Raw genomic sequence first — 15,153 nt, forward strand, 5'->3', positions numbered from 1 at the left:
ATTTTTAAACTTTACATAACTGTATTAGTTTTGCCAAATATCAAAATGAATCCGCCACAGGTATACATGTGTTCCCCATCCTGAACCCTCCTCCCTCCTCCCTCCCCATTCCATCCCTCTGGGTCGTCCCAGTGCACCAGCCCCAAGCATCCAGTATCGTGCATTGAACCTGGACTGGCAACTCGTTTCATACATGATATTTTACATGTTTGAATGCCATTCTCCCAAATCTTCCCACCCTCTCCCTCTCTCACAGAGTCCATAAGACTGTTCTATACATCAGTGTCTCTTTTGCTGTCTTGTACACAGGGTTATTGTTACCACCTTTCTAAATTCCATATATATGCGTTAGTATACTGTATTGGTGTTTTTCTTTCTGGCTTACTTCACTCTGTATAATAGGCTCCAGTTTCATCCACCTCATTAGAACTGATTCAAATGTATTCTTTTTAATGGCTGAATAATACTCCATTGTGTATATGTACCACAGCTTGCTTATCCATTCATCTGCTGATGGACATCTAGGTTGCTTCCATGTCCTGGCTATTATAAACAGTGCTGCGATGAACATTGGGGTACACGTGTCTCTTTCCCTTCTGGTTTCCTCAGTGTGTATGCCCAGCAGTGGGATTGCTGGATCATAAGGCAGGTCTATTTCCAGTTTTTTAAGGAATCTCCACACTGTTCTCCATAGTGGCTGTACTAGTTTGCATTCCCACCAACACTGTAAGAGGGTTCCCTTTTCTCCACACCCTCTCCAGCATTTATTACTTGTAGACTTTTGGATCGCAGCCATTCTGACTGGTGTGAAATGGTACCTCATAGTGGTTTTGATTTGCATTTCTCTGATAATGAGTGATGTTGAGCATCTTTTCATGTGTTTGTGAGCCATCTGTATGTCTTCTTTGGAGAAATGTCTATTTAGTTCTTTGGCCCATTTTCTGATTGGGTCATTTATTTTTCTGGAGTTGAGCTGTAGGAGTTGCTTGTATATTCTCGAGATTAGTTGTTTGTCAGTTGCTTCATTTGCTATTATCTTCTCCCATTCTGAAGGGTGTCTTTTCACCTTGCTAATAGTTTCCTTTGATGTGCAGAAGCTTTTAAGGTTAATTAGGTCCCATTTGTTTATTTTTGCTTTTATTTCCAATATTCTGGGAGGTGGGTCATAGAGGATCCTGCTGTGATGTATGTCAGAGAGTGTTTTGCCTATGTTCTTCTCTAGGAGTTGTATAGTTTCTGGTCTTACGTTTAGATCTTTAATCCATTTTGAGTTTATTTTTGTGTATTACATTATTTCTTATTCTGTGAAATCACTGTGAAATGATTTTGGAATAAGAGACCCTTTCTGGAAAAAAAAAACTGTTTGCAGTGAGAGGCTGGCAGTTCTCTGACAAGGGGAGAACCTTTGATCCGGTGGTTAAGAACCAAACCAAACCAAACTTGAATGGTTTCCATGCGAGATGTCAAGCAGCCAGTGGAGCAGCGTGTGAGCACTTCATTTTTAAGTAGCGCCTTGGTCAAAATTCAAGTGATAAAGTTCTTTCAGGAGACCTAACCAGAGAGGTGGACAATACCTGTCCCTAGTTAAAAACGGGCCCCTTGTGCAGTCTTATGAGGAGGAAATGTGTAGGCAGAGAGACAGACTAGGGGCTTGATGCCAGTGGCTCTTTTTTTTGGCCCCACCGCATGGCTTGCAAGATATTAGTTCCCCAATTAGGGATCAAACCTGCACCCTCTGCAGTGGAAGTGCAGATTCTTAACCCCTGGACCACCAGGGAAATCTGAGCCAGTGGTTCTTAACCAGTGTATTGAGGAGTCTTACCCGAGAAGCCTTCTGAACTTGCACGAATCTACTTGTTCTGATTGGGAACCTATTCTCTTCATCAGCTCTCTTGGTCCCTAGGTTACTTGGATCCCTTTTATAATTATCAAGTACCAATAAGTCAGCATGGGCTTTGCAGGTGGCTCAGCGGTAAAGAATCCTTCTGCCAATGCAGGAGACAGAAGTTTCATCCCTGGATGGGGAAGATTCCCTGGAGAAGGAAATGGCAACCCACTCCAGTACTCTTGCCTGGGAAATCCCATGGACAGAAGAGCCTGGTGGGCTATAGTCTACAGGGTTTCAAAAGAGATTAAAACAACAACAGCAGTCAGGACACCATACATCTGGTTTGCCAGGGCCGGTTCTGGTTTACACCTGTTGTTCCGATGTGCTTCTTAGTGACATGCCTTCTGCTCTCAAATGGCCCTGTTTGGATAGTGATTTATAGATAGGGTCACCTTGTTTATAAGGCACTATTCCTCAGCAAGGACTGTCAGCTTTCCAGAGACTATCCTTGCCACCACACTGGTGTGCCTCACTGCCACTCTGAGAATAAAACATCAAAAATATTTGCTTAAAAAATAACCACCTGACTTGGTCCCCAGGCCTGCGTGAGAAGTTCAAGAGTAGCAATTCAGTGTGTAAACCCGAGACCTTACTTCTTCTACATGCAGTCCACCATTGCCCTGTTAGTTCATTTCTTTGTCTAATTAGACTGTAAGCTCCTTTGAGTCCAAATCTCTCTATATATTGTCCATAGTGCCTGGCCCTATGCTTGGCATAGAGTGTAATTCCCATAGTAAAAGAAGACATAACCTCCGCCATGAAAACACCAGCCATCCTGTTCAACAGGTCACAGCTGGGACATCCACACCAGGGAGGGCTTAGGATGCAGGAGGCTGCAGCGCTCTGAAATGTGGGAAGTGGGCTGGCCTCACAGGTGCATCTGTCACCTGTAGGTGCCAGGTAGCTGGGCTCACAGTCACAATACCACCAGCTTAGTGTTATCAGAAACCGAGAGATCCAATTACACCAGCAAAAGGGATTAAGGCTGTAGGCTGGAAATGTTTGAGAGTTCCTGAAGCCTTTGGAGATGTCTGGTTCTCACCTAAGCTTTTGATCACCAGGGCTTGTGAGTAGCAGTGTTTCTCTTTTTGGAATTTCCTCATCACCAGAGCCACTCCCCAGAGGAACTGTATTTTAGGTCAAGGGTCACCTGCTCATTTGTTTTTTTAAACAAATATCAAACATTCTATTCCACGTTACAGGTGAGGTGCAACATGCAAACACACCTGGGGCATTTTAATCCACCGCAGATTGAATGACTAATGAAGGGTCAGAGGTCAGGGTGTTCAGAGAGGGTACAGGGTGCCAGGTAATCAGAGGAAGCAGAAGACTTTTATTGAGGGTTTTGCTCTGTGTCAGGCAATTGCCCTGTATTATCTAAGGTCTGAAGGAGCCCTACTGAAATGTGAGAGATAATCAAGTATTTGCCTCAGATTACAGTTGAGGAAACAGAACTTTGAAAAGTTTAAAGCAATTTGCCCAAGATCACACAGGTAGAAACACAGTTGCCCCAAAATTCAAATCCAAATCTATATGACTTCGGAAGAGCATGCTTTTCCTTAGTTAAAAAAAAGCAACACACACACACAGAGTTTAAGAACCCAACAGTACTGAAAGGCTTTTACATGAAGAAATGTTATTCCATTTATTTGTCTTCATCCTTTGACTCCAGCCTACTACCCAGAGGCAGATGCTTTTAATGCTTGTCGCTGCTGCTTCTCACCTCCGTGTTTCTAAATGAAAAGATCTGCTATCTTTCGAGTAAACACTTTAGACATTATTTACTTATTTGCCATTGTGCTGGATGAGGATTAAACTCTCTCTCAACTTTCCAATATCACAGTTTTTGGTTAAATCAATATTCAATGTTCACATTATTCTGCCCCTAACTCACCACTGATGAACTCAGTAACATACTATGAACAAATTCTTGAACAAATGTTTGTTTTTCCTAGGAATAATTTCCTCCCCGCCCATTTTCTTGATTTTCTTAGTTTTTATTTGTAGTTCTTTCCTTATCCTCCAAAAGCATCTAAATACAATGATACTCCTTCTATCAGACGATACAATTTCCTTTTTTCCATTTTTATTCCTTTTATCCTTTTGTTCCAATCTGGACTAGTTGTTCTCCAGGCCTAGCAATATCCTTTGTCTCTTTTCCCTGGATCCTGGGTCTTCTTTTTCTTTTTTCTCCTGTTTGGATGGAATACTTTCTCTAGGAACTTCCTAAAGGAGGGTACATAGGAGGTAAGGTGTTTTTTTTGAGACTTTGAATGTCTGAAAATCTTATTTTACACTTGATTAATAATTTGGTTGTATATAAAATTCTAGATCATTAATAATGTTTACTTAGAATTTTGAAGGCACAGCTTCCTGTGTCTTCCAGCTTGAGTGTTGCTGTAGGCAAGTTAAATGTTATTCGTATAGAATCCTCTCTCTCTTTTGATAGTCTTAAATAACATCATAGTGTGGTTTAAGCATTAAAAAAAAATTCCACTCATTTTCTTAGGTACTCAATTAGCCCTTTCAATGCATCCTTCAGTTTTGGGAAGTTTTCTTCTGTTATTTCTTAACAATTTCCTCCTCTCCATTTTTGCTATCCTTTCCCTAATGTCCTATTAATCAGATACTGAATCTTTTGGATCCTCTAATTTTCTTATTTTGTCTCCACTCATGTCCATCACTTTATCTTTCCTCCAATTTTCTGTAAGATTACTCAACTTTATCTGGCAACTTTTCTATGGATTAAGTAATTTTTAAATCATATTTTTATTTTTCAGGAGGCATTATTCTGGCTTTTTTAGTAGCCTACTATTTTTGCTTTATGGATATAATATATCTTCTCTAACATTTCTGAGAATATTAATTATTGATTTCTGGAAGTCTTCTCCTACTGTCTGAATTAATGCTCTTTCTTCTTCTTCTTTTTTAAAAATGATCTTTCCTGTTAGAGGTTTTCCTTTGGAATCTGTTCATATTTAGGAGTAAGACAACCCAGGTGGCACTAAGTTGTAAAGAACCCACCTGCCAATGTAGGAGACATAAAAGACGCAGGTTCGATCCCTGGGTTGGGAAGATCCCCTGGAGGAGGGCACGGCAACCCACTCCAGTATTCTTGCCTGGAGAATCCCATGGACAGAGGAGCCTGGTGGGTTACAGCCCATGGGGTCACAAAGAGTCGGACACCAATGAAGCAACTGAGCACGCACAAGGCAGCAAAAAGATGCTTGAGCTGCTCTGTCCAGTGAGGTGGCAGTGAGCCGATGTCCAGTTTCTTTTCTGGGAAAGTTTAGTTCTCCCTAAGAGTAACTCCCTAACATGGCTGGATGGCATCACCAATGCAATGGACATGAACTTGGGCAAACTCCAGGAGGTGGTGAGGGTCAGGAAAGCCTGGCATGCTGCAGTCCATAGGGTCGCGAAGAGACAGACACAACTAGGGGACTGAACAGCAACAACAAAGCTTAGCTCTCCTCCAACATCTTGCCTGCAAGCATCCATTACTGCTAGAGTTCTGAAAGCTGTGCAGGGCAAGGGAGCTGGTCAGTAAGTAGACAATTACTCAATATCTGCTCTCAGTGCCTCAACCCCTGCCCTCCTCTGCTCCTAGGGTCCTTGAGAAGTTCAGAGCTCCTCTAGGTCTTCCCCAGACCATAAGTCTCCTGTCTCTGATAAAATATTGAGAGAGGTTGACCATGCTGCTCAAATGGTCAGAGTTCAGACATGCTGCCTCCAGAGTCCTTGCTCTTAAGCACTACATTAAGTCTGTTAATGTACTGACTAATGTACTGTAATAAACTGAACTCCTGCCCTAAGGTGGCTTGTGCATTTCTCCCTAGTCCTCTACTTTACCAAGGGAGCTACTGAACATGACTCAGGAGAGGGAGGAGAAGCATCTTCTCAACATTGCCCCAGATTCTCCTGATGAACCAGGTCATTCTGTGGATGGGTGTCATTTGGTTCATATGCTTAGCTAGGGTAGGAGTTGCCTTCCTGATATCCAGTGCCTGGGGGCTGACGGTAGAGTTAGCTGCTCCAGGATCAGCCTATTTCAGAAGCTCGAAGGCCCAGGGCATTTCTGATGACATTGGTGCAAGCCTTCCACCATCAGTTTTAGTTTATATCCACTTTTGTTGTTATTGCTGCAAATGGCAATATTTCATTCTTTTTTTATAGCTGAGTAGTATATTATTGTACATATCTATCATCTCCTCTTTTTTAACTTTTTATTTTTTAGTGGAGTATAGTTGATTAACAATGCTGTGAAAATTTCAGATGTACAGAAAAATGATTCAGTTATACATATACATGTTTCTAATCTTTTAAAAATTCTTTTCCCATTTAGGTTGTTATATAATCTTGAGCAGAGTTCCCTGCGTTATAGAGTGGGTCTTTGCTGGTTATCCATTTTAAATATAGCACTGTGTACATGTCGATGCCAAACTCCCTAGTTATTCCTTCCCCTGCTGGCAACCATAAATTTGTTCTTTAAGTCTGTGAGTCTATTTCCGTTTTGTAAATGAGTTAATTCATATATTTCTTTTAAGATTCCATATTTAAGTGATAACATAGGACATTTCTCTTTCACTGTCTGACTTACTTCACTCAGTATGACACCCTCTAGGTCATCCATATTGCTGCAAATGGCATTATGTCATTCTTTTAAATGGCTGAGTAATATTCTATTGTATACATGTGCCACATCTTATCCATTCCTCTGTTGATGGAATTTAGGTTGCTTCCATGCCTTGGGTACTGTAAACTGCTGCAGTGAACACTGGGGTGCGTGTACCCTTTTGGACCATGTTTTACTCTGGATATAAGCCCAGGAGTGGGATTGATGGATCAAATGGTAGCTCTATTTTTAGTTTTTCAAGGAATCTCCATACTGTTCTCCAGAGTGGCTGTACCAATTTACATTCCCACCAACACTATAGGAGGGTTCCCTTTTCTTCACACCCTCTCCAGCATTTATTGTTTGTAGATTTTTTTGATGATGGCCATTCTGACCACTATGCTACCTCACTGTATTTTTGATTTGCATTTTCTATACAAAAGATCATAACATTTAAAAAATCTTCAACTGAAGGTTTTTTGAGATGACTTTGAGCATTTCTTACAATACTAATAAGTATTTTCCAGACAAACCAGACCAGAACTCAGGGGTGGGGTAAATCAAGGGCAAACAGAAACTCCAAATCTCTTTCTAGATTAGAGGTTGTCTAGGTACTACTATTATACAACAAATCATAATATCTTTTGATGATGTAAAACTCCAATCAAACTGAATGCTTTCCAGCATCTGAGACAATATTAATAAAAAGGAAATGTGGAAGTGTGTGTATGTGTATGAACCTGAAAAAGTGACATAAGAACATGTTTATTTTCCTCAACTCCAAAGGTGGCTCCCCTTAGAACTAACAGGAAAAAAACCTAACATGCCCCCTCCCCCAGGAGACTTCTAATTGACAAGGAAGTGTTTTTAAGGCAGAGAAGAAAAGCCAAACAGCAGGGCCCTATATGGATTTCTGGGGTTTGATACTGCTGCTGCTGCTGCTGCTAAGTCACTTCAGTTGTGTCCAACTCTGTGCGACCCCATAGACGGCAGCCCACCAGGCTCCCCCGTCCCTGGGATTCTCCAGGCAAGAACACTGGAGTGGGTTGCCATTTCCTTCTCCAATGCATGAAAGTGAAAAGTGAAAGTGAAGTCACGCAGTCGTGTCCGACTCCTCGCGACCCCATGGACTGCAGCCTACCAGGCTCCTCTGCCCATGGGATTTTCCAGGCAAGAGTACTGGAGTGGGGTGCCATTGCCTTCTCCGGGGTTTGATACAGAAGCATGCAATCTTCCACACCAGGTGGAATATTAATGTGAAAAACACTCAATAATGACATCAACAAAAATTGCTATGGGAAAGGTCCTCACCCAACTCACCTAATTATGACCCTCAGGAATCTGTTGAATCTGCCTCATGAATTAGAATAATGTGTGCTAAGCCCAAATATTTTTGGGGAACACGTTACTTCCCCCAAGTCAATTACATATCTTTCAGGAGCAAGAATTTAGAGGTTCATTCAGCAAAATTTGTTGATGCCTAGAATGTGCCAGATACAGATCTCAGTGCTCTGGCAATCAACAAAGCCCCTGGTGCATGGAGCTTTCATTTAACTGGAGGAGAAAGACAACAGTCATACAAACCTGCAGTCTGTCAGGAGTGACAGTGGCACAGAGAGCAGTAACCCACAGATGCATGGTAAGGGGCAGGATGGGATGCTTGAGAATTAGTAGGAAGGATCTCTCTAATGAAGTGACATGTGGGCAGAGACCACATAAAGTAAGAAGAGAAAGAACTAAGGCAAGAGCATCTTATACTTCTTTATGTCACACTGCTTCTGTTACAGGCATACCCTGCTTCATTGTGCTTTGCAGATACTTCTTTTTTTTTTTTTTTTTCCACAAATTGAAGGTTGGTGGCAAGCCAGCATTGTCAGATGATGGTTAACATTTTTAGCAATAAAGTATTTTAAAATTAAGGTATCAGTCAGTCAATTCAGTCGCTCAGTTATGTCCGACTCTTTGCGACCCCATGAATCGCAGCACTCCAGGCCTCCCTGTCCATCACTAACTCCCGGAGTTCACTCAGACTCATGTCCATTGAGTCGGTGATGCCATCCAGCCATCTCATCCTCTGTCGTCCCCTTCTCCTCTTGCCCCCAATCCCTCTCAGCATCAGAGTCTTTTCCAATGAGTCAACTCTTCACATGAGGTGGCCAAAGTACTGGAGTTTCAGCTTTAGCATCATTCCTTCCAGGGAATACCCAGGACTGATCTCCTTTAGGATGGACTGGTTGGATCTCCTTGCAGTCCAAGGGATTCTCAAGAGTCTTCTCCAACACCACAGTTCAAAAGCATCAATTCTTCGGCGCTCAGCCTTCTTCACAGTCCAACTCTCACATCCATACATGACCACTGGAAAAACCATAGCCTTGACTAGACAGACCTTTGTTGGCAAAGTAACGTCTCTGCTTTTGAATATGCTATCTAGGTTGGTCATAACTTTCCTTCCAAGGAGTAAGCATCTTTTAATTTCATGGCTGCCATCACCATCTGCAGTGATTTTGGAGCCCAAAAAAATTAAGTCTGACACTGTTTCCACTGTTTCCCCACCTATTTCCCATGAAGTGATGGGACCAGATGTCATGATCTTACTTTTCTGAATGTTGAGCTTTAAGCCAACTTTTTCACTCTCCACTTTCACTTTCATCAAGAGGCTTTTTAGTTCCTCTTCACTTTCTGCCATAAGGGTGGTGTCATCTGCATATCTGAGGTTATTGATATTTCTCCTGGCAATCTTGATTCCAGCTTGTGCTTCTTCCAGCCCAGTGTTTCTCATGATGTACTCTGCATAGAAGTTAAATAAGCAGGGTGGCAATATACAGTCTTGACGTAATTCTTTTCCTATTTGGAAGCAGTCTGTTGTTCCATGTCCAGTTCTAACTGTTGCTTCCTGACCTGCATACAGATTTCTCAAGAGGCAGATCAGGTGGTCTGGTATTCCCATCTCTTTCAGAATTTTCCACAGTTTATTGTGATCCACAGAGTCAAAGGCTTTGGCATAGTCAATAAAGCAGAAATAGATGTTTTTCTGGAACTCTCTTGCTTTTTCCATGATCCAGCGGATATGGCAATTTGATCTCTGTCTGGTTCCTCTGCCTTTTCTAAAACCAGCTTGAACATCAGGAAGTTCAGGGTTCACATATTGCTGAATCCTGGCTTGGAGAATTTTGAGCATTACTTTACTAGTGTGTGAGATGAGTGTAATTGTGCGGTAGTTTGAGCATTATTTGGCATTGCTTTTCTTTGGGATTGGAATGAAAACTGAACTTTTCCAGTCCTGTGGCCACTGCTGAGTTTTCCAAATTCGATGGCATATTGAGTGCAGCACTTTCACAGCATCATCTTTCAGGATTTGGAATAGCTCAACTGGAATTCCATCACCTCCACTAGCTTTGAACACTATGAACAGTGATGCTTTCTAAGGCCCACTTGACTTCACATTCCAGGATGTCTGGCTCTAGGTGAGTGATCACACCATCGTGATTATCTGGGTCATGAAGATCTTTTTTGTACAGTTCTTCTGTGTATTCTTGCCATCTCTTCTTAATATCTTCTGCTTCTGTTAGGTCCATACCATTTCTGTCCTTTATTGAGCCCATCTTTGCATGAAATGTTCCCTTGGTATCTCTAATTTTCTTGAAGAGATCTCTAGTCTTTCCCATTCTGTTGTTTTCCTCTATTTCTTTGCATTGGTCGCTGAGGAAGGCTTTCTTATTTCTTCTTGCTATTCTTTGGAATTCTGCATTCAGATGCTTTTATCTTTCCATTTCTCCTTTGCCTTTCACTTCTCTTCTTTCCCCAGCTATTTGTAAGGCCTCTCCAGACAGTCATTTGCTTTTTTGCATTTCTTTTCCATGGGGATGGTCTTGATCCCTGTCTACTGTACAATGTCACAAACCTCATTCCATAGTTCATCAGGCACTCTATCTATCACATCTAGTCCATTAAATCTATTTGTCACTTCCACTGTATAATCATAAGGGATTTGATTTAGGTCATACCTGAATGGTCTAGTGGTTTTCCCTACTTTCTTCAATTTAAGTCTGAATTTGGCAATAAGGAGTTCATGATCTGAGCTACAGTCAGCTCCTGGTCTTCTTTTTGTTGACTGTATAGAGCTTCTCCATTTTTGGCTGCAAAGAATATAATCAATCTGATTTCGTGTTGACCATCTGGTGATGTCCATGTGTAGAGTCTCTCTTGTGTTGTTGGAAGAGGGTGTTTGCTATGACCAGTGCATTTTCTTGGCAAAACTCTATTAGTCTTTGCCCTGCTTCATTCCGTATTCCAAGGCCAAATTTGCCTGTTACTCCAGGTGTTTCTTGACTTCCTACTTAAGGTAGGAATTAAGGTATATACACTGCTTTTTAAAGATATAATGCTATTGCACACTTAATAGACTACAGCATGGTATACACATAACTTTTATGTGCTCTCGGAAACCAAAACATTCATGTGACTTGCTTTATTGTGGAATTTGCTTTGTTGTGATGGTCTGGAACTGGATCTGAAACATTTCTAAGGTAGCCTATATATAAACTGAACATACTGCTACTGCTACTGCTAAGTCACCTCAGTCGTGTCCGACTCGGTGCGACCCCATGGATGGCAGCCCCACCAGGCTCCCCCGTCCCTGGGATTCTCCAGGCAAGAACACTGGAGTGGGTTGCCATTTTTCCTTCTCCAATGCATGAAAGTAAAAAGTGAAAGTGAAGTCGCTCAGTCGTGTCCGACTCTTAGTGACCCCATGGACTGCAGCCTACTAGGCTCCTCCGCCCATGGGATTTTCCAGGCAAGAGTACTGGAGTGGGGTGCCATTGCCTTCTCCGAAACTGAGCATAACTGGTGCTTATAAATAGCAGTTGATCAACTTAGTGATCCTTTGAGTTTGTTTTCTTTTGATGAGTAAAAGGATTAAAGAAAGTAGAATCTGGTGAGTTTACTGCATTGTCTAGTTTAGTGGTCCTAATGAAGGGTTGATTTTTCCTGCCAGGGGATATCTGGCAATGTATGAAGATATTTTGATTATGATGACCTGGGAGGATGGGGAGGGTATCACTGGCATGTCCTGTGTAAAATCCAAGGATGCTATTAAACATCCTATGGTGCACGGGATAAATTCATACAGTAAAGAATGAGTGGGTGCAAAATAATGGGTGTAAAAAATTGGGACCTTGATGTGGTCCCAGGCAGGCTGCCCTCTGAGAGCTGAGAACCTGGGCAGAACGAGCTCTTTCAAACAACCCCATCAAGATATGTGGGTATCTATGGCACCCCACTCCAGTACTCTTGCCTGGAAAATCCCATGGATGGAGAAGTCTGGTGGGCTACAGTCCATGGGGTCGCTAAGGGTCAGACACGACTGAGCAACTTCCCTTTCACTTTTCACTTTCATGAATTGGAGAAGGAAATGTCAACCCACTCCAGTGTTCTTGCCTGGAGAATCCCAGGGATGGGGGAGCCTGGTGGGCTACTGTCTATGGGGTCGCACAGAGTTGGACACGACTGAAGCGACTTAGTAGTAGTAGTAGTAGAGGCGGGGCAGATCCACAGTACTTGGAGTTATTACCTTGGGACATCTGTTCTAAGCTTGGAAACAGATTTGGTCAGATGGTTCCTAAGTTTATTCACTAAGCAACATTAAGTAAAAGTTTTCTGCATGAATGTGGTATAAGAGAGGGCAAGGCGATGAGATGTGGTCCCATGGGAGGCATGAAGACCAACACCTGCAAAGTGACAAGGGCCACAAAGAAGGAGAAAACAAATGAGGTACAGGAAGGAAGCAATGACTTCTGTTTGGGTGATTCACATAAGTTTAACATGTGAGGTATCACTGAAGCTGGGCTTTGACAGTGAGTAGGGTTTAAACAAGTAGAGAAGGAAGCAGAGGATATGCTGGGTAGAGGGTAAGGTATGAAAACAGGTACAAAGGTAGGGAATAATGTTATCACAGCAGCTTTGCTTTGTGTGCATGCTTAGTCATATCTGACTTTTGTGACCGCAGGGACTGTAGACTGTCAGGCTCCTCTGTCCATGGAATTCTCCAGGCAAGAATACTGGAATGGCTTGCCATTCCCTTCTCCAGGGGTCTTCCTGACCCAGGGATCGAACCTGTGCTTCCTGCTTGGCAGGCAAATTCTTTACGACTGAGGTGCCTGGGAAACCCTATTACAATGATTGCCATCAAGTAATGGCTTTCCCGGTGGCTCAGACAGTAAAGAATCTGCCTGCAATGCAGGAGACCTGGGTTTGATCCCTGGATCTGGAAGACCCACTGAATAAGGGAATGGCCACCCACTCCATTATTCTTGCCCAGAGAATTCCATGGACAGAGGTGCCCGACAGGCTATAGTCCATGGAGTTGCAAAGAGTTGGACATGACTGAGCTACTAACACACTAACCAACAAATTCGTTATGGTAGGTGTGCTGCCAAGAACTTTATAATGAAAAACTACAGTATAAGCTGAAAACTGATATATAAGAAGCAGTTGAAACCTAGCATGATCCAAAGTGACTTGCATTCCCATCTTAAGCATTTCAAAAAGATAATGAAACATAGGAAGTGTTACCTGAGGACAGTTGCATAAATATCGAAGCAGTTCACCAATATACTGAATGACAGTGATGTTATATTTTCTGCAGTCATCCCAAAACTGGCTGGCTGAAAATTTGGTCCGCAAAACAAGAGTAGCACCTAGCGAGAAGGAATAGAAGGTACCAATAAAGGAATGCTACCAAAAAAGTCCCAAGTTATATTTTTCACTTTTGAAATTTATATGTGAATTACATTCATAAACAAGTGTTAGGGACCAACCATATTCAATGCAAAAAAAAAAAAAAGAATAAGACATGGTTTTATTCAATAGGAGATTACAGTATAGTGGGGGAGAAGACATAAAGTTTTCTAGTAAAATCAGCTTGCAATAAATAAACACAGTCCAGGGAAGCCCTAAGGGTGTGTGTGTGTTAGGGAAGGTAGATTAATTTTTCCTGGGCAAGGGCTGAGAAAGACATATTTTTAAAAAGGTAGGATTTGAATTAGGTCTTGACAAATGAATATGAAGAAAAATGAGAGAATTCCTGGCAGAGGGAAAAACAAGAACATAAAGAAAGGATGGTCCAGAAGGTTGGGGGATGGCCAAGATTCAGTTGGTCTGTGACCAGAGTGGTGAAAGGTGGGTGGGTCAAAGGAGATGAACCTGGAGAAGCAGCTAGGCCTGCAATCCTGGAGAGTTTGTAAGTGTCTTGAGCAAGCAGGAGATAGTCTTCTATGGTGGATGATATAGACAGAATAATGGTTCCCAACACATCCACATCCTAATCTCTAGAACCCGTGAATATGCTACCTTACATGACAAAAGGGAATATGTAGATGTGATTAAACTAAGGATCTTGGAAAGGGGAGATTATCCTTCTCCATGGGAGGGCAGATAGATTGAAAACCACAATCACAGAAAACTAACCAATCTGATCACATGGACCACACTGTTGTCTAACTCAATGAAACTAGGAGCCATGCCATGTGGGGCCACCCAAGATGGATGGGCCATGGTGGAGAGTTCTGACAAAATGTGGTCCACTGGAGAAGGGAATGGAAAACCACTTCAGTATTTTTGCCTTTAGAACCCCATGAACAATAAGAAAAGACAAAAAGATAGGACACTGAAAGATGAACTCCCTTGGTTGGAAGGTGCCCAATATGCTACTGGAGATCAGTGGAGAAGTAATTCCAGAAAGAATGAAGAGATGGAGCCAAAGCAACAACACCACCCAATTGTGAATGTGACTGGGGACGGAAGTAAAGTCTATGCTGTAAAGAGCAATATTGCATAGGAATCTGGAATGTTAGGTCCATGAATCAAGGCAAATTGGAAGTGGTCAAACAGGAGATGACAAGAGTGAACATCAACATTTTAGGAATCAGTGAACTAAAATGGACTGGAATGGGTGAATTTAACTCCGATGACCATTGTATCTACAACTGTGGGCAAGAATCCCGTAGAAGAAATGGAGTAGCCATCACAGTCAACAGAAGAGTCTGAAATGCAGTAGTTGGATGCAATCTCAAAAATGACACAGTGATCTCTGTTTGTTTCCAAGGCAAACCATTCAATATCACAGTAATCCAAGTCTCTGCCCTGATCAGTAATGCTGAAGAAGCTGAAGTTGAATAGTTCTATGAAGGCCTACAAGACGTTTTAGAACTAACACCCAAAAAAGATGTCCTTTTCATTATAGGGGACTGGAATGCAAAAGTAGGAAGTCAAGAGATACCTGGAGTAACAGGCAAATTTGGCCTTGGAGTACAAAATGAAGCAGGTCAAAGGCTAACAGAGTTTTGCCAAGAGAACGCACTGGTCATAGCAAACGCCCTCTTCCAACAACACAAGAGAAGACTCTACACGTGGACATCACCAGATGGTCAACACTGAAATCAGGTTGATTATATTCTTTGCAGCCAAAGATGGAGAAGCTCTATACAGTCAGCAAAAATAAGACTGGGAGCTGACTGTGACTTAGATCATGAACTCCTTATTGCCAAATTCAGATTTAAATTGAAGAAAGTAGGGAAAACCACTAGACCATTCAGGTGTGACCCAAATCAAATCCCTTACAATTATACAGTGGAAGTGACAAATAGATTCA

General features: G+C 42.1%; 1 protein-coding gene across 1 annotated transcript in view; it reads right to left on the reverse strand.

Moving 5' to 3' along the window:
• The window catches only part of SLC27A2 (solute carrier family 27 member 2), a 55,753-nt gene that overhangs the window by 15,406 nt on the left and 25,194 nt on the right, over positions 1-15,153 (reverse strand). Inside the window, exon 4 of the mRNA XM_055537996.1 lies at positions 13,077-13,201. Coding sequence (XP_055393971.1) covers positions 13,077-13,201 — 125 coding nt within the window. The remainder of the gene's footprint in view (positions 1-13,076; positions 13,202-15,153) is intronic.

This window comes from Bubalus kerabau, chromosome 10, assembly GCF_029407905.1.
Source record: "Bubalus kerabau isolate K-KA32 ecotype Philippines breed swamp buffalo chromosome 10, PCC_UOA_SB_1v2, whole genome shotgun sequence".
Lineage (NCBI taxonomy): Eukaryota > Metazoa > Chordata > Mammalia > Artiodactyla > Bovidae > Bubalus > Bubalus kerabau.